Genomic DNA, 22,837 nt, shown 5'->3' with positions numbered 1-22,837 from the left:
TTTGTCGAACGCGGTTTTGCCAAACACGGCATTTTCCAGGAACGTAACCCCGCACGCTCAGCGAGGTCTGCCTGTAACAGCACACAGTGTTTTGCGAATGCAATCATCCAAGTTCACAAACAGATCCCACGTGCTACTGATCGGATGGAAATGTCTTTATTCCACGTTTCACGCACAACGCGCTTTAGTTACAACACATCGGGGAAACGCTGCGAACGGCAAATTGCAGAAGCCTATCGGTTTTGAATCTTTAGCAACTTTTCCGAGGAATAAAGCCAAGGTCGTAGGAAGGGAGGTTGCTGCGGTTTAATAGGCGGACTTGAGCAGAATCACCACCTGGCTCAGGAACTTATCAACAGCAGCCTTCGCATCGCCACTCTTGGCAACTGCGTCGGAAATGACTCCAGCCAGAACCTGTGGAGCAGAGCGCGTTTTGGCAGAGAATTACAATCTGACTTTGCATATTACAATAGTTGAGAGAGAAAAAAACCTTGCACGGCGATCTGCATACAATCTTCTAGTTTAACGCGTAGGCTTTCGCGACCAAAATTGTTCATAATAGAGGTTGGAAATGTTGTGGGTGTACTCTCTAACACGCACCGGTGTGCTGAACTTGTAACGAATTGGCACGTTTTAGTTTACGTGACGAACCCTTGCTCATTTTCTGTGCCAGGTGGTGGCGGGTTTAACGACACATTTGTATTGACGCGATCTAAACCAAACACATCCATTATGCAATTTTCTACTCGGACACACAAATGTGCAAATGTTGACAAATGTGGTCTCATTGGAAGTTTGAAGGTTAAAGGATAATTAGTTTGCTTGGCCTTAGACCTTTAAGAAATAAAAATGTATCGTAATGCATAAAGTTAACGGATGTAAAAAAAAACTAAGTTGTTGGTTCTGCAATTTTAAGTAGTTTAGCAGATTAACGCCTCTTTCTTGGCTATTTGGACTACTCTTGACATCTTGGGATATGTAGGAGGATACCCACACTTTATACCTCGCTGCATGCGACCTGCCGATCGACAAAAAATGTATCCATTCTAGATTTGAAGCTTTCGTGACTGCAAGGATTAATACTCTTAGTTCTTTCGGTAAAGTCACGTAGGTAAAAAATGCAATTAAAATTAATAAAAAATAAAATAATAAAAATCACGACGTTTCGGACGGAGACTTGTTTTGCCTCCGAAACGTCGTGATTTTTATTTTTTTATTTTTTTATTAATTTTAATTTCATTTTTTTCCTACGTATCCATGCCGCTGAGTGGATAGAGGCGGGGTATGGGGAATTTTAAGAGACATCCCCGTTGTATCAACTGTTAATTATTTCAACTGTATCTTCGCAAAGATGACAAACACTGGTTTTAAAATTCCACCCAGGGGAGTGCCTGCTGCCTGCGGTTGAAAACGTCGCGGAATATTTGGCCGTGCAACAAAAATTAAAACGCGTGTCGTCTCGCACTGGCTGCGAGGAGGCCATTCGTTGTTACCTTGAAGTACTGGGGGTCCACGTTGAACTCCTGGGCGTGCTTCTTGCTCAGCGCCTTGAGCTTCAGGCTCAGCTTCGCGGGTTCGTCCAGGGCCACCACGGCGTCGTTGACGGCGTTCATGATCCTCTCGGCGTGCCAGCGCACGGCGGGAGACTTCTTGAGCTGGTCGGCCGAGTCGAGCCCCTTGAACTTGGGGAAGAAGTCCTGCACGCCGGGGTTGTCACTGAAGAACCTGTCGTACAAGAAGAAGCACAGTGCAGTGTATCAATAAATCAACAACAACAATATTAAAACCTTGGTCCAATCCTGACTTCAATGGTGGCATCTTTCAGATGTTAATTTTTAAATGTCCCCTTGTTTTATCTGGGCTGCCACTGGGTACACACGAAGATGATGATAATAACAATAATAATACACGTAACCTGCAGGTCTGACAATGTAGCGAATGCTGTGGCTTGCTTAGCCTCAACGTACTTCTTGCTCGGCGCATTGCTAACGATGGGACCAATCAATCTCTGTCATACAAATGAACAAGTAGTTGCTGCACTATATATGCATCTGATCCTGACGAGGCGAGTCAGGACATTTGTGAGAATCGCTAATGCCGTAATTCTCTTGTAAACCATATTCTGATGACGATTACTTGTGTTGCGATCGAAACATCGTAGTTCTTTTGTTATTTTTTGTTTGTTATTTTTGTGTTATTTTCTTTGAACCTATCTACGAAAGCTTTAAGTCAAGATTTCTCTTGTAAACCCTCGAAGTAAGAGCACGGTTCATGAAAATGGTACTTTGCTCAGCGCCACTGCACAGACTTACTTCACCAGGATGTCCACGCCGGCCTCCTCGTACTTGGCGTACACGGGGGCCCAGGCGCTGACGACGAGGGACTTCTCCGCGGCGGAGAGCTCCCCAACGCTTCCAGAGTCAACAATAGGCATGGTAGTTGATGGAAAGATCAAGGGCAATTCCCCTGCAAAGGTCTGAAAATCGTTTGTTCCTAAACGCTTGCTTTGAAGTTGCTTATATACCGAATTTTATCGGTGTGTTTGTGAGTGGGTTGCGCAACTCGATTTACGCTCTTTTTTTTGACGCTGCTGATTATGATGATGATGTACACAGTCGCGACAATGCTTAAAGTCAAAGGTCTCATATTTCTGATGCAAATACAATTAGCAGAGTATGCATCTGGACTCCTCCTAAGCTGCGGTCATATTATTGCAGGTGACTTGTCAGTGAACAAAACATTTAGATATTGAAAAATTACAATGATACACTACTGATCGCATCAAATGTTATCCACGATGTCAAAAGTTCGTCAAACGTCAGATAACGTCTTAGCTTTAGTGGATGATGAAATAACGAAGATAAAATTAAAGATAAAGTTCTATCGTGTTGAAATTATTGCTCTGCGGCACGTACACGCGATTTTGTGACATGCGATGATTTTAAGGTCATCGTTTGGCGGTCTTAGGCGTTCCTAAGCAGCAATTGCATTGGGTTGATTGTATTTTAATATAGAAGACATATAAAGGAACTTAATGTTAATGAACCATTACAAAAGTAACCATTTTAAATGCTTTCAACGTGTCAAACAAAATACCGTTGAACTGGTTTGAACTGCAGTATGTCGCGTCACGTGTTAGTCCCCATCATCAAATAGAATAACCTTTATGTATGAGACCTATTTATACGAATAATTCGCTATGAGCCACACTGGAGTGAAGTCGTGGTCCGTGGTTAGCGCATTGCTCTTCGTCGATGGGACGCAGACAAACACATTTTTCTGGTATCGTTTCGATGGCAAAATCTCGAGTGAAAAAAGCTACGTCTTCAAATGGGAAATAAAACGAATTGTGTGCAACAAACGTGATCAAACAGGCGTGTCGTTGCATAACACACTTTCGGTAGTAGTCATATACGTACACCACTTTAAAATCCCTGAAGCAAGTTTCACCACCCGTGATGCTGCATTGCCCTCTGGCTCATGGACCCAGTGAACTCGTGCGGCCTCGGTTCAATTGCCAGCCATGGCTAACATGAGCCATACGAAAGAAGAAGTGATATCTGAACTGGTCACCCCAGATGCTAATTTACAGGTACCAGATTATCGACGGTAATACGCTGCAAACATAATTTGTGTAGGATTTTTACCAGTTGCACTCAGCACCACGTGCTTACGCTACACGTATAGTCCAGTATGTTTTTATGTGTGTATATATTGTTTTCCTTTGCTAATGTAACACACACTCAGCATGCTCACGCACAACGAAAACTAATTTCTTTACAACTGCTTTTTGTCTTCAGTTTGTTGTCCTTCCCCCGCACCTCCTATCAGCACGGTTGGTTACGTATGGTGCGAAAGAAGTTGAACATACAGTACGCACAAGGATCTCCCTCACAGCCTTGACAGAACTGTTGGGCCAAGTGCTGTTAGCGAGCACCTATGAAGGCCGACACGGCACACGAGGGGGTGGGTGGCCAGAACCACGCCCGACCGCCTTTGTCTCATCAGTGGCGATGTTTACACACGGCACCGGGTACTCATTTGAGGCTGAGCCGACCTAGGGGAGGTCCAGGACCGGTTCAGATAATCGTCACTGTGTGTTGGCCGTGAGTGGGAATCAAACTCGGGTCGCCGAGTTCATAGCACAGCGTAGCGCTAACCGCTACACTACCGCTCCCCACACACACACGCGCGCACACACACACACGCACACACGGAGAATGACTCAGCATCATTTAGTAGAATAACAAGGGTGTGGATGTCACGTAGAATTAGTTAAGCAAAGAGGGACGAGGGGATGGGGTGGGGGGTGATGATTTGGGACCCAGAGGATTTTCCAGGAACGTAACCCCCGCGATCGGCCAGGTCTGCCTGTGTAGTACTTGGGCTAGCGACAGCTGTAGTGAGTAACGCTTCCACTGAGTAATGGAGACAATAACGGAATGCTTGGGTACGTAAAGAATTGGGTCTCTTCTTATTTTAGTAACAATTCATCCTGTATAGAAAAACTACACAAGTCCTTATTTTAAATTTAAAAAACGATCCCTATCCAATAGGGATAATTTTGGAGCCTGGTCTTGAGAGAGTGAAGTACAAATAATGCTCTCGATGTACCATATTTTTTATTGGATTGTTGCATTTTGATATCCAAGCTCGCGCGGGTCTGCCACCATGTCAAGGAAAATTTAAAAAACGATAACATTCGATTCTAGATTTGAAGCTTTCGTGACTGCAAGGATTCATATTCTTAGGTTTTTTTCGGTAAAGTCACGTAGGTAAAGCATTAAAATTAATTAAAGTAAAATTAAATAAAAAATACGACGTTTCGGAGGCAACACAAGCTTCCGTCTTCAGGTGGAACCGTCACAGCCACGACGTGGCTGTGACGGTTCCACCTGAAACGTCGTGATTTTTATTTTTATCTTTTTTTTATTTTACTTTTATTAATTTTAATGTTTTACCTACGTGACTTTACCGAAAAAACCTAAGGATAACATTCGATGTTTTCGATTCGCTATGCCGTATATGAAGTGTTTGTAACCTTAAAATGCAACACACGTGTCCTGTAATCCAGCACTGTGGAGGCGAGGGTTGGTGCATTGCACAAAATGTGAAACTCCCTTCCTGCAATGGTCGTGGAGGTTGTCGTATATTATGGCTCGTTCGGACAAGGTGGTGGTACACGTACAGCAAGTGGACTAATCGCCGCCTGTTTCTCTGTTGCACGCGGGGATAGGGTGTTGCCCCCTCGCGCAAGGCGTGGGTTTTTTTCTCGGATGGTCCGAATTTCTCCCAGGTGTCCAGTATAATGAACATTAACTGGCTGAAAAATACTCAAATAACAACAAATCCCAACGCATCAGGACGCAAAAAAGGTCCTAGAACTAAGCGTAATCAGATGCGTGGAAAACATTTCTCCCAACACCGCCAAAACGTCGTCAAATAACTCCCACGACAGGTTCAGCAGTGGCTGTGCATGTGCAGAATACCGTACTGTGTTGATAAATATATGTGTCGGACTAGAACCTAGACTTTTAATGTAGACCTTAAGAAAGAAATGGACACAAACAATGTGAATTGCAGGGAAAGTGATTTTATTCCATGTTTTATGCACAACACGGTTTCGTTACCACATATCGGGAAAAAAGCATTGCATACAGCATTAGCAGAAGCTAATCATTCTGTATCTCTATCAACTTGGTTGAGGAGGCAAGCGGAGGTCGTTGGATGGAGGTGCAGAGTCTTGGGCTGCGCTGCGGTTTAATAGGCGGACTTGAGCAGAATCACCACCTGGCTCAGGAACTTATCAACAGCAGCCTTCGCATCGCCACCCTTGGCAACTGCGTCGGAAATGACTCCAGCCAGAACCTGCGGAGCGGAGCGCGTTTTACAGAGAATAACAATCCAACGATGCATATTACGACAGTAGTCAAAGTTCGCATGTCCATCTGCAATCTACTGGAACACGGATGTGCAAATGTGATCCCATTGGAAGCGACTTTCGGAAGGTTACAGGACAATTAGTTTGCTTGTTTGGCCTTAAACCTTCAAGAAATGAAAATGGATGAGAATACATCGAGGTAACCACAGTAAATGTGAAAACAGTTGGTGTTTCCCGTTAGATTGGTGGGTAGACAGGTGGGGGAAAATAAGAGGCCTGCGTATTGTTCCAACTGAAAAATATGAAAATTTTATTTAACCAAAGATGCCCAAATTGGTTTTGAAATATAAAATTCAGCCACAGAATTAATGTGTTTTGCACAGGACGGGAGGAGGGCAATAGTGTTACCTTGAAGTAATTGGGGTCCACGTTTAACTCCTGGGCGTGCTTCTGGCTCAGGGCCTTGAGCTGCATGCTCTGCTTCGCGGGGTCGTCCAGGGCCACCACGGCGTCGTTGACGGCGTTGATGATCCTCTCGGCGTGCCAGCGCACGGCGGGAGACTTCTTTAGCTTGTCGGCCGAGTCGAGCCCCTTGAACTTGGGGAAGAAGGCCTGGGCCTCGGGGTTGGCGGCGAAAAACCTGTTGCACGAAAACAATAAAAACATTACGTAAATACAGCTGTCGCTTGCTTCGGCTGAAAGTTATTCCTGCATGGCTCCTTGATAAACGATGGGACCAATGTTTTACAAATTTACAAGTAGTTCCTGCACTGTGCATCTGATCCTGACGTGATGAGTCAAGACATTTGTGAGAATCGCTAATATCGCAATTCTCTTGTAAACCCTTGAAGTTAAAGCATGGTTCATGAAAAGGGTACTTTGCTCAGCGCCGCTGCACACACTTACTTCACCAGGATGTCCACGCCGGCCTCCTCGTACTTGGCGTACACGGGGGCCCAGGCGCTGACGATGAGGGACTTCTCCGCGGCGGAGATCGCCCCAACGCTTCCAGAGTCGACAATAGGCATGGTAGTTGATGGGCAGATCAAGGCAGTCCTGCAAGGTCTGAAAATCGCTTGTGCCAGACACTTGCTTTGAGTATCCTTATATACAGATGTGCAGGAGTGGGTTGCTCAACATGCTTTCAGCTTTTTTTACGATGTTGGTGATGTACCCTGTTGTGAAAATGCTTAGTCAAGCATCTAATGTGGCTCATGCAAATACAATGAACAAACTATGCACGTGGATTTCTAAAGTGCCGGAACATCGAGATGACTTATCAGTGGGAATAATGTTATTGAAAAATGCCACGATCAGTTATTGATAATATTTTTAATATATCTTATCCACGAAGTTCAAATTGGTCAAACATAAGATAAAACTAAGATACAATCAAATATCAGTGGTGATGAAATAGCAAGATAAATAAAAGTTCTGTCATGTTGAAAGTACTGCTCTTGCATGCAAACGCAATTGTGAAATGCGATGATTCTAAGGTCACCATTGCAGTGAATACTTGTCTCAGCAGTTCTTCTTTAGTCTCGGAAACTAATATATATATTTTAATACTTTGCATTAAGAAAAGTTTTCAATGCTGCCAACAAATAATTTGTTTTAATTGTCTTGGATCACATATGCCCGTGCACATCTTTAAATGCAAAGCCTTTATTTATAACAAGGTTAATAACTGGCGTGGTGGTTAGCGCACTTAACTTAGTCCATGGGCCCAGCCCAAATATTTCACTTGTTAGTAGCATTGAGATGGCAGAACTTAAGTCAAACCAACATCTTTGAATCACAATTACACTACGTAATATGTTCCACCACCTGGTACCGAATTCTGCTCTGGCTCATTGAATGATTGTAAATCCTGTGAGCTCAATTCATTTGCCAGCCATGGCTCACATCAGTATTGAATGATATCTGAATTGGTCACAGTGGAATTCCAGTTTACAGGCGTAATGTAGCTCTCAGAGACTCCGTCTTGTCTTCTGTATATTTATTGAGAATAAAGTTCAATGACAACCCAACACGTAGCCACGAGTGACTCCGTACACTTGGGCATTGACACCACTCTGTTCTGAGACAGAATAGCTCCCAGTCTCAAGACATCTGCAGACGGTGGAGAGACGACCCCGATCCCAGGCGACGGCGGCAGTTCCAGCCACACCCGAGGTAGCAAACGGGTTTTGATTCCTTACCCGTACCCGGCCGCACCAGTGTCGCAAATGGGTACCCGTACCCGGCCGGGTACGGGTACCCGTTCCCCACCCGTACGCGTACCCTACCCGAAATGAGTGACAAACGGTTACTCACCAGTGACTCACGGCCTACCCGTAACCGGCCGCACCAGGGTCGCAAACGGCTACCCGGCTACCCGTTACCGGCCGGGTACGGGTAGCCGGGTATCGGGTAGGGTACGGGTATCGGGTATCCGGTTGCGACCTCTGAGCCACACCAAACAGCCCCAAGCCTCCACTCACGCTGATATTTACCCTTGCCCGGTCCGGCCACGCCATATTCCTCAATCCTCCTCGCTGCGCCTGGCCCTGTCACCCACCACCCGCCATTGGATCCCGTCTCATTAACTCTAATTAGCCTGTCCATCAGTAACCATGGCTCCCGGGAGCCACACTGTCCTTCTATCGTTCCGCGCTATCATTACACACGTACTGGAAGATATTCCCCGACTTACGAACACCCGACTTACGACCAATCCGCATTTCGAACGAGCATCCATAAGCTATTTATTTTTTGATCATCCGACGTTCGAACACGAACTCGCACTTGCGAACCGAAACGCATAACTATTTGCTTCAGCGCAGGGATCATCCACGAGATGTACATGCAAACGTATATTTCTTAAATATTAGTTTAACTGTGCTTTCCTCTTTTGTGGAACCATAACGTGTTTTATAACATTGACTGTATGCGCATTTAAATATGGTACATTATTGTGTTCCGACTTACGAACCGTTCGACTTACGAACGGGTCTCGGGAACGGAACCCGTTCGTAAGTCAGGGACTGTCCGATAGGTTGGCTGTAGTGCATACCACATTAATTTACTAAATAATGCCCCTCCAAAATCTGTTAACGACTTGTTTCAAAAGGGCACTCAATTAAGGAATTGCTGACGGTTGTGCTTTTTAAAAACTATTAAAAAACTATTCTAACTATTTTTTTTATTTTACCAGGTAAGGCCCACTGAGCTATGTAGCTCTATTTCAGAAGCTAGCTGGCCACATATGATCGCTAAACGATGTGGCTTATCACGTGAAATTAATTGCGGCCAAATTCTATAAACACATGTTTCTAAATGTGGAAGGAAAACCCGGATCACCCGGAGAAAAATCCATTCGACCACGAAGAGAACATGCAGACTCCAAATATACAGCAGGCATCAGTTTCAGGATGGAACCCACGACCTCCTGCATACCAGGCGAGGGAGTTAACATCTCGCCGTCTGATGGGTGGAGCATGGGGCAATTCAATCTGATTTTGCAATGCCGTTCGAGGGGTAGAGACCAAGGAATCTAAGCATGAGCTGAAGGGCGGTTGAGACCCGTTGGTAGCAGAAAAGGGAGATTGGTTAGACAAGTGGGTTCGGTAAAAAAAAGTTCCAGGCATACAAGAGGAGAGAATAGAAAGAGTTCCGGTCAGGAGTTCGCGGCGCGTTCCAAGTTGAAGCTCATGTGTATGTTTGTGCTTTGTTGGCTGATGAAAACAGCCCATGCCTTACATATCTCGTGTTGACTCCTTTACACCACTATTAAATTAGCACTATTTGGTCATGCATTACGGGCCTATTTTGCATAGGAATGTTACGAGCTTTAATTACAATATATGTACCCATTTACCTTGACTTAGTGTATTACTAAACTACTGTAACATTGTCATAACCTGGCTGTGCTATATATTTATTCGGACGATTGCATTTTGTCGCACTTCCATGTCTGTGTCTCCACATATGTTTGCCCAACTGTGTATACGCGATGAACCTCGCCGTACAGTTACTATACATATTATTTTTCATTGGATTGCATTTTGATGTACAGTACTCACAAAGTTCCTAACTCAGACATTTTGGTGTCAATCTTTACTCTGCCGCCATGTCAGGAAAAAAATTCAAGATGAGTATTTATGATTACCGTAAATGTTGTCATCTTTTGTTTACGGCCTCGTGTATATCAAAAAGTTTATGGCCTCAAAATGTACTAACCACCTATTGGACCCAACGTGTGCGGCCTGTTGCGGCCCAAGTTTCGCAGCCACTTGGGCTTGGGCCTCCCTACCTGTCCTTCTGTCCCCCAAATCTCCCCTGGAGTCCCTGCAGTTGCTGGGGGAGATGCAGAGAGACAGGAGGGAACCTGGTGCTCCACCCCGTGAAGGCCGGGGAGGAGTGAGAATATTTCAACTGATAGGGGTTGGACTGGGGACTTGATGGCGGCATCCCGCGTGGCGGGACCCGTGTTGTTCTCCTGGCTGGAAGAACCTGGGGGGAAATGCAGTTAAATACTTAGCAGTGAGGCAGGGGTCTTTAGATATCTGGAAAATTGGTCAAAATATTGTCGTTCATTATTCGTACATTGATTTCACAGAACCCATGTTGGGTCAGGAAAGGGGGTTGTGTAACTCGGTTGAAACAAAATGCAACAAAAGCGAGGATCCACACGCACCTGGGTGACTCGGAACTCCGTGAACTCGCGTGGCGGGTTGCATGCAACTTTGCCGGTGTTGTTGAGGGAAATTCATACCGTGTCAACCGATACGGTTTACCCCGCATTCTCGTACAGGGAAATTTGAGTTTCCAGGTCCATACGGCGTACATCCGTTTCAATACGGGCAACAACATTTTTTTGACCATTTTTTTGACTATTTGTTCATGTTTCTCCCCAGTGATGGGACTTTGTAGGATGAACGTTGAGATTGATAAGGGCACGGGGGTGACCAATAAGGTGTGAATTGGTCTCTAAGGTTGGCACTGATAAGGGGTCGACACGTACGCACCTGGGGTACTCGAACTCCATGGACTAACATGGCTGGTTGCATGTAATTGTGCGGATGTGGTTGTGGGAAATTGTTCCATTGGTTTTTCTTGTCATTCGTTACCCTTATCCACCTTGCCATTCAAGGATGTTGGTGTTAATAAAGAGATGTTATTGCGGCCGGGGCTTCGTCTCTGGATTTCGTCCCGGGGGGTTGAGCGACGGAGGGACCGCGTGGTATGGCGAAATATGTGGGGACTTCTACCTGGCACAAATACCTTGATTATTATTTTTTCATGCACGAGCTAATTTTCATTGCTTGTTACAATGTCATCGGCACAATCTCACACGATTAATGTGTTCGACATTTGTGTGAGTTGCCTTTGTTTCTTCAAATCCAACTTTCACACGCCGATTTTCAGTGGTTGTACCGTACCGTATTCCTAGCCTATGATCAAATCACGTGAAATGTGCCCGATCTCATCAGATCTCAGAAGCTGAGCAGAATTGAGCCTGGAAAGTGCCCTAATGGGTGACCATGCATAAAAGGAGTTATAGGCTGTAAAGGACTACGTGCTGGAGGTCAGAGTGCAGCAAATACAATTGCACTTCTATGATCCCCACCTTGACCAACTCATGCTGACAAGTGTGATGAAGCATCCTCAATCAACCCCCTTGAGAAGTGTTGTGTGGGGAGGTCCTCATTAACCAGTGGCTCTGCTTCGTACCACGTGTAGAGTGGGGAGCGGTAGTGTAGCAGTTTGCGCGCGACCGAAGTTCTATTCCGGCCCACGGCCAACACCGGTGACAATTATCTGAACCGGTCCTGGGCCTCCCCTATGTCGACTCAGCTACAAATGAGTAACTGGTGCGGTGTGTAAACACCGTCACTTGGGAGACGAAGGCGGCCGGGCGTGGTGCTGGCCACTCACCCCTTCGTGTGCTGTGCCGCCCTTCATAGGCGTTCGCTAACAGCACCCCAAAAGTCTGTTACAGGCTATATGGTGGATCTTTGTCTTATTGCCTTTGTGTAGGACACCAGCCCCATCAATAACCTCGACTGTTAATGTAGACCGTAAGGAACAAATGAACAAACAAGCAATGTGAATTGCAGAAAGAGTATTTTTATTCCATGTTTTATGCACAACACGGTTTCGTTATCCCATATTGGGAAAACATTGCGTACAGCGTTAGCAGAAGCGAATCAGTTTGCATCTTTATCAACTTGGTTGAGGAGGAAAGCGGAGGTCGTTGGATGGAGGTGCAGAGTCTTGGGCTGCGCTGCGGTTTAATAGGCGGACTTGAGCAGAATCACCACCTGGCTCAGGAACTTATCAACAGCAGCCTTCGCATCGCCACCCTTGGCAACTGCGTCGGAAATGACTCCAGCCAGAACCTGCGGAGCGGAGCGCGTTTTTACAGAGAATTACAATCTAACATTGCATATTATAACAGTTGGAAAACTTTTCATGTCCATTTGCAATCTACTCCAAAATTAATGTGGTCTCATTGGAAGCGACTTTTGGAAGGTTACACGACAATTAGTTTGCTTGTTTTGCATTAGATCTTCAAGAAATTAAAACGTACGAGAATACATCGAGTCAACCACAGTAAATGTGAAAACAGTTGGTGGTTCCCTGTACACTGGTGGGTGGACAGGTGGGGGAAAATAATAGACCTGTGTATTGTTTCAACTGATGAAAATTTTGATTTTAAATTTTTATCAAAGATACCCAAATTGGTTTTGAAATACCTTTCGGAATATTCAGCCACATAATTCATGTGTTTTACACTGGCCGTGAGGAGGGCAATAGTGTTACCTTGAAGTACTTGGGGTCCACATTTAACTCCTGGGCGTGCTTCTGGCTCAGGGCCTTGAGCTGCATGCTCTGCTTCGCGGGGTCATCCATGGCCACCACGGCGTCGTTGACGGCGTTGATGATCCTCTCGGCGTGCCAGCGCACGGCGGGAGACTTCTTGAGCTGGTCGGCCGAGTCGAGCCCCTTGAACTTGGGGAAGAAGGCCTGGGCCTCGGGGTTGGCGGCGAAAAATCTGTTGCACGAAAATAATAAAATATTACATGATAATAAAATATTTGTGAGAATCGCTAATACCGTAATTCTCTAAGAAATCGAGCTGTGCTTTTCTTCACCTGAAAGTTCTTGCTTGGTTACTCGCTATCAATGAGACCAATGTCTGTCATACAAATTAACAAGTAGTTCCTGCACTGTGCATCTGATTCTGACGTGATGAGTCAGGACATTTGTGAGTATCGCTAATACCGTAATTCTCTTGTAAACCCTTGAAGTAAAAGCACGGTTCATGAAAATGGTACTTTGCTCAGCGCCGCTGCACACACTTACTTCACCAGGATGTCCACGCCGGCCTCCTCGTACTTGGCGTACACGGGGGCCCAGGCGCTGACGATGAGGGACTTCTCCGCGGCGGAGATCGCCCCAACGCTTCCAGAGTCGACAATAGGCATGGTAGTTGATGGGCAGATCAAGGCAGTCCTGAAAGGTCTGAAAATCGCTTGTGCCAGACACTTGCTTCGAGTTTCCTTATATACAGATGTGCAGGAGTGGGTTGCTCAACTTGCTTTCAGCTTTTTTACGATGCTGGTGATGTACCCTGTTGTGAAAATGCTCAGTCAAGCATCTAATGTAGGTCATGCAAATACAATTAACAAACTATGCACGTGGATTCATGAAGTGCAGGAACATCGAGATGACTTATCAGTGGGATTTATGTCATTGAAAAATGCCACGATCAGTTATTGATATTTTTGAAGTATGTTATCCACGTAAAAATTGGTCAAACATAAAATAAAGCTAAGATACAATCAAATATCAATGGTGATGAAATAGCAAGATAAAAAAAAGTTCTATCATGTTGAAATTATTTTTCTTGCATGCACACGCAATTGTGAAATGCGATGATTCTAAGGTCACCATTGCAGTGAATACTTTCTGAGTCTCAGGAACTAATATAAATTTTAATCCTTTGAATTAGGAAAAAACTTCAACGCTGTCAGCAAATAATTTGTTTTTATTATCTTAGATCACATATGTCCGTGCACATCTTGAAATTCAAAGCCTTTATTTATGACAAGGTTTATAACTGGCGTGGTGGTTAGCACACTTAACTTAGTCCATGGACCCAGCCCAAATATTTCACTTGTTAGTACCATTGAGATGGCAGAACTTGAGTCAAACCAACATCTTTGAATCACAAGTAAACTACGTAATATTTTCCACCACCTGGTACCGAATTCTGCTCTAGCTCATTGAATAATTGTAAATCATGTGAGCTCAATTAAATTGTCATGCACGCCCGACTTACGAACCATCCGACGGGGGAGTTCGCACTTGCGAACCAAACCGCGGAACTGGTTCAGCGCAGGTATCCTCTGCGAGATGTACATGCAAACGTATGTTTCTTCTCATTTATGGGTTTAAGCGTGCTTTCCGCTTGTTGAACTACAACAAGTTTTATAACACTGACTGTATGTGCATTTAAATATGGGTTGTGTTCCTACTTACGAACCGTTCGAATTACGAACAGGCTTCGGGAATTTGAAGCTTTCGTGACTGCAAGGATTCATACTCTTAGTTCTATCGGTAAAGTCACGTAGGTAAAAAATGAAATAAAAATTTATAAAAATAAAACAATAAAATCACGACGTTTCGGAGGCAACACAAGTCTCCGTCATCAGGTGGGACCGTCACAGCCAGATTTGCTGCATCAAATCAATGATGATGAACTAAGAGTATAGGCTTCGGGAACTTAACATGTTCATAAACCGGGGACTGTCATATAGGTTGGATGTAGGGCATACCCCATACATTTACTAATTAACGCCCCTCCAAGCTCTGTTCACGACTTGTTTCAAAAGGGCACTCAATTTATGAATTGCTGACGGTTGTGCTTTTTTAAAACTATTGAGACGGACGCCATCCAGACTGCCACTCTACGCCCGACCTTATGGAAGAGGTACTTAGACGACACTTTTGTCATCTGGCCACATGGCCGTGCTGCTCTAGACCAATTTCTCGACCACATCAACTCCATACACCCAGCCATCAGATTCACCATGGAAGTCGAAAAAGATGGCAAGCTACCCTTTTTGGATGTCCTAATCAAAAGGAGACCTGATGGTTCAATGAGCCACTCTGTCTACAGGAAAGCCACCCATACGGATGCTTATCTAAAACCGGATTCCCACCACCATCCATCCCAGAAGAATTCCCTCATCAAGACTCTATATCATAGAGCCCAATGCATCTCCGACCATGAACACATTGCCAGTGAACTCAAACACGTACGCCAAGCTCTTAAGGCTAATGGTTACTCCGACTACACAATCCGCAAAGCCATCACTCCAACCATCAAGAAGGATCCTGTTGAGGAGCCTTTCAAGACCATCACCTTACCCTACATTGCTGGGGTCACAAAAAAGATCTCCAAAATCCTGATTAAACACAAGATCCAGGTCCGATTCAACACAGTACATAAAATCCGTGATCTGGTACCGTCTGTAAAAGATGTGGTTCCAGACATACAGTACCCTGGCGTCTACAAACTAAGTTGCCTCTGTGGTAGCAGTTACATTGGGGAAACCAAACGACATGTCTCGGACCGCATCCGTGAACATAAAGCTGACCTGAAACACGGTAGGACAAACACCTCAGCCGTGGCAGATCACTGTTACAACTCAGTGGGCTCACATGATATTGACTTCTCCAAGACAGAGGTTCTCTGCAAGCCATCTGGCTATCATGAGAGATTCGTTCATGAGGCGATCCACATATACAAACACAGAGACAATTTTAACCGAGAAGATGGATTCTGGCTTAGCAATCATTGGAAGGACGTAATAAACCATTTCGATACACATTAGGGTGTGTAGAATAATACATAGTATTATATTAAAATGTATAAGGTATAGGTTGGTTTACAGCAATACAGTATATAATTTAATGTTGGGTTTATCTATGGCAGTATATAGTACGGTATATGCTCGTGTGATGTAAGAGAATAAAGTTTAGATGGAAGCATATTATAGCATTTTTACGACGTAGAATTGTAATGTATTACTTGCTGTTAGTAACTCAGCTTATTGTAGAGTATAGTAAGTAAGATGGTGCTATGCAGTTTATACTTTAGTTTTTTATGTAGTTTATACTTTAGTTTTCTACGTGGTTGTTGAGTAACTGCAGCTACATATCATTAACATTCCTTTCCTTTGTTACTGCTAATCCCTGCACCCCCTTTGGTGCTGCTGATCCTGCATACTGCATGGGCATAATATGACTTTGAAACCCCCCCGCCCAACGCCTACGCATTTTCCATCAATATGCTAAATTCCTCTTCATATGCACATTCTTTTTGTTAAGGCGCTCTTCCACCTCCAACGCAGCTTATATATAAGCTCCTAGCTTGGTAGTGTCTCATTCTTCACCTGAAGACGGCTGCTTGCGTTGTAGCCGAAACGTCGTGAGAATTATTTTATTTTATTATGTTTTATTTTTATTATTTAATTACTTCCCTTCTACGTGACTTTACCGAAAGAACCAAAAAGATATTATAAAACTATTCAAACTCGTTTTTTATTTTACCAGGTAAAGCCCAGAGCTATGTAGCTATTTTTCAGAAGCGAGCTGGCCACATATGATCGCTAAAATATGTGGTTTATCACGTGGAAATTAATTGCAGCCAAAATCTCTAAAACACATGTTTCTAAATGTGGAGGAAAAAACCGGATCACCCGGAGAAAAATCAATGCAACCTTGGAAAGACCATGCACACTCCAAATATACAGGCGTCGGGTTCAGGATGGAACCCACGACCTCCTGCATACCAGGCGAGGGAGTTAACATCTCACCACGTCCTGATGGGTGGAGAACGGGGAAATTCTATCTGATTTTGCAATACCGTTCGAGGGGTAGAGCCGATGGAAATTAAGGATGAGTTGAGGGGCGGTTGAGACCCGTTGGTAGCAGAAAAGGGAGACTGGTTAGTGGTTAGACAGATGAGTTCAGTAAAAAAAAAGATCCAGGTGGACAAGAGGAGAGGATAGAAAGAGTTCGGGTCAGGAGTTCGTGGCGTGTTCCAAGTTGAAGATCATGTGGATGTTTGTACTTTGTTGGCTGATGAAAACAGCCCATGCCTTACATATCTCGTGTTGACTCCTTTACACAACTATTAAGTTAGCACTAATTGGGCATACATTACGGGCCTACTTTGCATCGGATTGTTACTAGCTTTAATTGCAATGTATTTACCCATTCACCTTGCCTTAGTGTATTACTAAATTACATTGGCATAACCTTGTTGTTCTATCTTTTTATTAGACGATTGCATTGTCATACTTCCATGTCTGTGTCTCCATGTATGTTTCCCTAACTGCGCCTAACTGACGAACCTTGCCGTACAGTATTATAAAAAAATATTTCTAATTGGATTGCATTTTGATGTACTTACAAAATTCCTGACTCAGAACTTTTGGCGTCAACAATTCGCTCTGCCGCCATGTCAGGAAAAAAATTCAAGATGAGTATTATTTATGATTACCGTAAATTGTGTCATCTTTTGTTTACGGCCTCGTGTATAAATTTCGACTTAAAGCTTTCGTGACTGCAGGGATTCATCTTCTTGGTTCTTTCGGTAGAGTCACGTAGAAGTGTATATCAAAACGTTTATGGCCTCAAAATGTCCTGCCACCTATGGGACCCAACGTGTGCGGCCTGTTGCGGCCCACGTTTGGCGGACACTCGGGGCCTGGGGCCGTGCCTCCCCACCTGTCCCCTCCCCCACGGGAGGCACGCGGACCTTGGGGGGCACGTGGCACTACTGGGGGTTACGCAACAACGTCCCAGAGGGTATCGTTAGGTGAAATATAAACGTGTGAAGTTATATCATACGTGAGTAATTGCTGGTGAATAATCACGTATGAATCTGCCGATATTAGATAACTATGATAAAAACTAATTTAATCCACATGGTAACCGAGGAACGATGTAAACTAACTTTGCAAACTCCTCGATCGTAAACCATGTGGCTTACAAAAGTCACCAGCGAACAAATGACGACACGCGTGCAGAGCATTCGTTTAAATTTTGTTTTTTATTCGCTTTGCAAGTTACTCGCTGGTTAGCGATACCTCACAGAATGGACAATTGGTTCAAATATTGTCAGTTAAACACGTAGGCTTTCGCGACCAATATTATTCATAATAAAGGTTTTTGGGTGAGATCGCGTTATTTATAAATGTGTCGTAACCATACACCACCCGACACGGCCCAACAGTAAAAAATGTGTCACGTTGACAAAAGACAAATAGTTCACTACTTTAGCCCACCGGTGTGTTGAAGAGTGAATCAACAATTTTTAGTACGACGTTTCGCTGGTGATTACATCCAGCATCATCGCAGCGAAACGTCGTACTCAAAATTGTAAATGATGTTGATTCACTCATCAACACACCGGTGGGCTAAAGTAGTGAACTATTTGTCTTTTGTAAACGCGACACATTTTTTTACTGTTTGGCCGTGTCGAGTGGTGGAGGGTTACGACACATTTATAAATAACGCGATCTAACCCAAAAACCTTTATTATGAGTAAAATATTGTCGTTCATTATTCATACATTTATTTCTCAGAACCCATGTCGTCTCAGGCAAGGATGGGGATTGTGTAACTCGGTTGAAACAAAATGCAACAAGAGCGAGGAACCAGACGCACTTGGGGGACTCGGAAATCCGTGTACTCGCGTTTCCCACGGGTTGCATGCAACTTTTGCCGGTGTTGTTGGGGGAAATTCGTACCGTGTCAACCCATACATACGGGTTTACCCCGCATTCGTGTACAGGGAAAATTTTAGTTTCCAGGTCCATACGGCGTACAACCGTTTCAATAAAGGGCAATAAAGAATGTTGTTCGTATTTTGATTTAAACCTTTCGTGACTGCAGGGATTCATATTCTTGGTTCTTTTGGTAAAGTCACGTAGAATGGAAATAATAAAATAATTATTCCCCTTCTACATGACTATAGCGAAAGACCCAAGAATAATGTTGTTCGTGTTTCTCCCCAGTGATGGGACTTTGTAGGATAAACGTTGAAATTGATAAGGGCATGGGGTGGCCAATTAAGGTGTGAATTGGTCTCTAAGGTAGGCAGTGATAAGGGGCTGACATGTACACACCTGGGGGACTGGAACCCCGTGGACTCGTGTGGCGGGTTGCATGCAACTTTGTGGGTGTTGTTGATGAAAATTGTTCCTTCGGATTTTCTTGACATGCACTGCCCTCATGCACCTTGCTATTCGAGGATGGTTTGGCGTGAACGAAGAGGTATTATTGTGGCTCGATATAAGGGGGACACTTCCACCTCTGGCTCAAACACCTCTATTGAATACTGTATTAGTTTTTTTTTCCATGTACGAGATCGTTTTCATTGCTCGTTACAATGTAATCGGCAAAACTCTGACACGGTTAATGTGTTCAGCATTTCATCATGTTCAGCATTTTTTGTGTGCGTTGCCTTTGTGTCTTCGAATCCAACTTTCACAAACCAATGTATAATATTGGATGTATCGTACCGTATTGCTAGCCTATGACCAAATCACGTAAAATGTTCCAGATTTCACCAGATCTCAGAAGCTGAGCAGAATTGAGCCTGGATAGTGCCCTAATGGGTGACCATGCATAAAAGGAGTTATAGGCTGTAAAGGACTACGTGCTGGAGGTCAGAATGCAGCAAAATTAAGTGTACTTCTATGATCCCCACCTTGACCAACTCATACTGACAAGCGTGGTGAAGCATCATCAATCAACCCCCTTGAGAAGCGTCGTCTGGGGAGGTCCTCATTCACCAGTGGCTGTGCTTCGCACCACGTGTAGAGTGGGGAGCAGTAGTGTAGCAGTTAGCGCGCGGCCAGAGTTCTATTCCCGCCCATGGCCAATACCGGTGACAATTATCTGAACCGGTCCTGGGCCTCCCCTATGTCGACTCAGCCACAAATGAGTAACTGGTGCGGTGTGTAAACATCGCCACTGGGGAGACGAAGGCGGCCGTGGTGTTGGCCACCCACCCCTTCGTGCGCTGTGCCGGCCTTCATAGGCGCTCACTAGCAGCACTTACCCCAAAAGTCCTTAACAGGCTATACGGTGGATTTTGGTCTTATTGGTTCGTGTAGGACACCAGCCCCATCAATAACCTCGACTGTTAATGTAGACCGTAAGGAACAAATGAACAAACAAACAATGTGAATTGCAGGGAAGGTATCTTTATTCCATGTTTTATGCACAACACGGTTTAGTTACCACATATCGGGAAAACATTGCGTACAGCGATAGCACAAGCTAATCATTCTGTATCTTTATCAACTTCGTTGAGGAGGAAAGCGGAGGTCGTCTGAAGGAGGTGCAGAGTCTTGGGCTGCGCTGCGGTTTAATAGGCGGACTTGAGCAGGATAACCACCTGGCTCAGGAACTTATCAACAGCAGCCTTCGCATCGCCACTCTTGACAACTGCGTCGGAAATGACTCCAGCCAGAACCTGTGGAGCAGAGCGCATTTTACAGAGAATTACAATCTAACATTGCATATTATAACAGTTGGAAAACTTTGCATGTCGATTTGAAATCTATTCCAAAATTAATGTGGTCTCATTGGAAGCGACTTTTGGAAGGTTACAGGACAATTAGTTTGCTTGTTTGGCCTTAGACCTTCAAGAAATGAAAATGGATGAGAATACATCGAGTAAACCACAGTACATGTGAAAACAGTTGGTGGTTCCCTTTAGATTGGTGGGTAGACAGGTTGGGGAATATAAGAGGCCTGCGGAATATTTCAACTGAAAAATATGAACATTTTATTTAACCAAAGATGCCCAAATTGGTTTTGAAATAGAAAATTCAGCCACAGAATTCATGCGTTTTGCATAGGATGTGAGGAGGGCAATAGTGTTACCTTGAAGTAGTTGGGGTCCACGTTTAACTCCTGGGCGTGCTTCTGGCTCAGGGCCTTGAGCTGCAGGCTCTGCTTCGCGGGGTCGTCCAGGGACACGACGGCGTCGTTGACGGCGTTGATGATCCTCTCGGCGTGCCAGCGCACGGCGGGAGACTTCTTGAGCTGGTCGGCCGAGTCGAGCCCCTTGAACTTGGGGAAGAAGGCCTGGGCCTCGGGATTGGCGGCGAAAAACCTGTTGCACGAAAATAATAAAAACATTACGTAAATACATCTGTCGCTTGCTTCGGCTGAAAGTTATTCCTGCATGGCTCCTTGATAAACGATGGGACCAATGTTTTACAAATTTACAAGTAGTCCCTGCACTGTGCATCTGATCCTGACGTGATGAGTCAGGACATTTGTGAGAATCGCTAATACCGCAATTCTCTTGTAAACCCTCGAAGTAAGAGCACAGTTCATGAAAAGGGTACTTTGCTCAGCGCCGCTGCACAGACTTACTTCACCAGGATGTCCACGCCGGCCTCCTCGTACTTGGCGTACACGGGGGCCCAGGCGCTGACGATGAGGGACTTCTCCGCGGCGGAGATCGCCCCAACGCTTCCAGAGTCGACAATAGGCATGGTAGTTGATGGGCAGATCAAGGCAGTCCTGCAAGGTCTGAAAATCGCTTGTGCCAGACACTTGCTTTGAGTTTCCTTATATACAGAATTCTATCGGTATGGGGGGCGGGGGAGCGGCTGGTTACTCAACTGGCATTCCCCTTCTTTTTTGATGACGATGGTGATCTACCCAATCTTAAATGTGCTTAGTCAAGGATCTAATGTATCTCGTACAACTAGAAGCAATGCCCAAACAATGCATGTGATTTCCTAAGCTGCGGGAACATTATTTGAGATGACTATCAATGTGAATCATGTTCTTAAAAATTACTGTCATCCATTGCTGTTCATAACGTCTAAAATATGTTATCCACGATGTGAAAATGGGTCAAACATAAGATGAAGCTCAGATCCAATGAAATATCAGTCATGATGAAATAACAAGATAAAAAAAGTGCTATCGTGTTGAAACGATTGCTCTGCAGACGTACACGTAATTGTGAAATGCTATGCTTTTAAGGCTATCATTGCAGTCGTATGCACTTCTAAGCAGTAATTCCATTGAGTTGATTGTTAATATGGAGGAAATATAAGGAATTAACATTCACAAACTATTACATTTTGAAAAATGAAATGCAGTTAACGTATTAAACAATAAAATTGAGTTTGATTCTACTATCTTGGATCACATACGTTAGTCTCCATATTTAAATAAATATTCACAATCAGATTTGAGACTAGATTATGGTCAATCGGTGAGAAGCGAGTTAAATTGCCAGCCAGGGCCAACCTCACTTGTGAGTGACATCTGAACCGGTCCAAGCTACTTTCTGTACAAACAAAGACAAAGATGCCCATGGAGTTGTAATTATTTCCGATCAGGCTATGTTTACCCATCAAAAGTCAGCCTGAACAATAGTATATCATGCATTAGTTAATTATGCTATTATTTTAATTTATTATTTTATCTTTAGACGTGACTTAACCGAAAGCACCAAAGAATAATTCCTGCAGTCACGAAAGCTCCAAAATTAAGATTCTAATATACATGTCATAATAACATGTAAAACTAACTCATCGCCATAAGTTTTGTGCCCAATGTACACCAGAAACACACTCAGTAATGAAACAATCACATTTGCAGTCAGATGTCAGTGTCCTTTATTGGAAAGTATTATATTTTGAAAGCGTCCTTTACATTGTGTAAAGTCAACTCATTATGCAGAGCAACTGAGGAACTGTTTGGTAAATATAAGCCACCGCAGTGGATGTAACAGAATTGAGGTTTAGTTAAGCCCTCACTGTGCCAAGTCATCTTTAGAACTCACGTTGTCTTTGTTAGCGGTGAGACGCATTTTTTGTTTCATATTTTGTCATTAGTCCCATCCATGGGGACAAT

The 22,837-nt window shown here is 44.2% G+C and overlaps 4 protein-coding genes across 4 annotated transcripts; all 4 read right to left on the bottom strand.

The window, feature by feature from the left end:
- Positions 1-158: 158 nt before the first annotated feature.
- Positions 159-3,055, bottom strand: LOC133340667 (globin-like). Its single transcript, XM_061549065.1, has 3 exons — positions 2,313-3,055; positions 1,494-1,725; positions 159-414 (listed from the first exon to the last, which is right to left on the bottom strand). Exons 1-3 carry the CDS (start codon positions 2,432-2,434, stop codon positions 307-309), a joined length of 462 nt encoding a protein of 153 aa, XP_061405049.1. The 5' UTR covers positions 2,435-3,055; the 3' UTR covers positions 159-306.
- Positions 3,056-5,577: 2,522 nt separating this feature from the next.
- LOC133340665 (globin-1-like) lies at positions 5,578-6,973 on the bottom strand. Its single transcript, XM_061549063.1, has 3 exons — positions 6,788-6,973; positions 6,290-6,521; positions 5,578-5,868 (listed from the first exon to the last, which is right to left on the bottom strand). The coding sequence occupies exons 1-3, from the start codon at positions 6,907-6,909 to the stop codon at positions 5,761-5,763; spliced, it is 462 nt and encodes a 153-aa protein (XP_061405047.1). The 5' UTR covers positions 6,910-6,973; the 3' UTR covers positions 5,578-5,760.
- A 5,081-nt stretch (positions 6,974-12,054) lies between these two features.
- LOC133340666 (globin-1-like) lies at positions 12,055-13,419 on the bottom strand. The gene is made up of 3 exons (XM_061549064.1): positions 13,232-13,419; positions 12,689-12,920; positions 12,055-12,264 (listed from the first exon to the last, which is right to left on the bottom strand). The coding sequence occupies exons 1-3, from the start codon at positions 13,351-13,353 to the stop codon at positions 12,157-12,159; spliced, it is 462 nt and encodes a 153-aa protein (XP_061405048.1). The 5' UTR covers positions 13,354-13,419; the 3' UTR covers positions 12,055-12,156.
- Positions 13,420-20,134: 6,715 nt separating this feature from the next.
- On the bottom strand, positions 20,135-21,533 carry LOC133340664 (globin-1-like). The gene is made up of 3 exons (XM_061549062.1): positions 21,338-21,533; positions 20,840-21,071; positions 20,135-20,426 (listed from the first exon to the last, which is right to left on the bottom strand). Exons 1-3 carry the CDS (start codon positions 21,457-21,459, stop codon positions 20,319-20,321), a joined length of 462 nt encoding a protein of 153 aa, XP_061405046.1. The 5' UTR covers positions 21,460-21,533; the 3' UTR covers positions 20,135-20,318.
- Positions 21,534-22,837: the final 1,304 nt, after the last annotated feature.

The sequence above is a fragment of the Lethenteron reissneri genome, chromosome 10 (genome assembly GCF_015708825.2).
Source record: "Lethenteron reissneri isolate LAM-NWPU_2019-01 chromosome 10, ASM1570882v1, whole genome shotgun sequence".
Classification (NCBI taxonomy): Eukaryota; Metazoa; Chordata; class Hyperoartia; order Petromyzontiformes; family Petromyzontidae; genus Lethenteron; species Lethenteron reissneri.
The sequence above is the reverse complement of the archived record's forward strand: the minus strand, read 5'-3'. Positions and strand labels throughout refer to the sequence as shown.

What these genes read in the sequence shown, in the direction of transcription:
- LOC133340667 (XM_061549065.1), bottom strand. Translation starts at nt 2,434, where the DNA reads ATGCCTATTGTTGACTCTGGAAGCGTTGGGGAGCTCTCCGCCGCGGAG. An exon ending in GGCGTGGACATCCTGGTGAA is followed by an intron (nt 1,726 to 2,312) that starts GTAAGTCTGTGC and finishes CTTGTACGACAG; the next exon opens with GTTCTTCAGTGACAACCCCG. An exon ending in TGGACCCCCAGTACTTCAAG is followed by an intron (nt 415 to 1,493) that starts GTAACAACGAAT and finishes TCTGCTCCACAG; the next exon opens with GTTCTGGCTGGAGTCATTTC.
- LOC133340665 (XM_061549063.1), bottom strand. Translation starts at nt 6,909, where the DNA reads ATGCCTATTGTCGACTCTGGAAGCGTTGGGGCGATCTCCGCCGCGGAG. An exon ending in GGCGTGGACATCCTGGTGAA is followed by an intron (nt 6,522 to 6,787) that starts GTAAGTGTGTGC and finishes TTCGTGCAACAG; the next exon opens with GTTTTTCGCCGCCAACCCCG. An exon ending in TGGACCCCAATTACTTCAAG is followed by an intron (nt 5,869 to 6,289) that starts GTAACACTATTG and finishes TCCGCTCCGCAG; the next exon opens with GTTCTGGCTGGAGTCATTTC.
- LOC133340666 (XM_061549064.1), bottom strand. Translation starts at nt 13,353, where the DNA reads ATGCCTATTGTCGACTCTGGAAGCGTTGGGGCGATCTCCGCCGCGGAG. An exon ending in GGCGTGGACATCCTGGTGAA is followed by an intron (nt 12,921 to 13,231) that starts GTAAGTGTGTGC and finishes TTCGTGCAACAG; the next exon opens with ATTTTTCGCCGCCAACCCCG. An exon ending in TGGACCCCAAGTACTTCAAG is followed by an intron (nt 12,265 to 12,688) that starts GTAACACTATTG and finishes TCCGCTCCGCAG; the next exon opens with GTTCTGGCTGGAGTCATTTC.
- LOC133340664 (XM_061549062.1), bottom strand. Translation starts at nt 21,459, where the DNA reads ATGCCTATTGTCGACTCTGGAAGCGTTGGGGCGATCTCCGCCGCGGAG. An exon ending in GGCGTGGACATCCTGGTGAA is followed by an intron (nt 21,072 to 21,337) that starts GTAAGTCTGTGC and finishes TTCGTGCAACAG; the next exon opens with GTTTTTCGCCGCCAATCCCG. An exon ending in TGGACCCCAACTACTTCAAG is followed by an intron (nt 20,427 to 20,839) that starts GTAACACTATTG and finishes TCTGCTCCACAG; the next exon opens with GTTCTGGCTGGAGTCATTTC.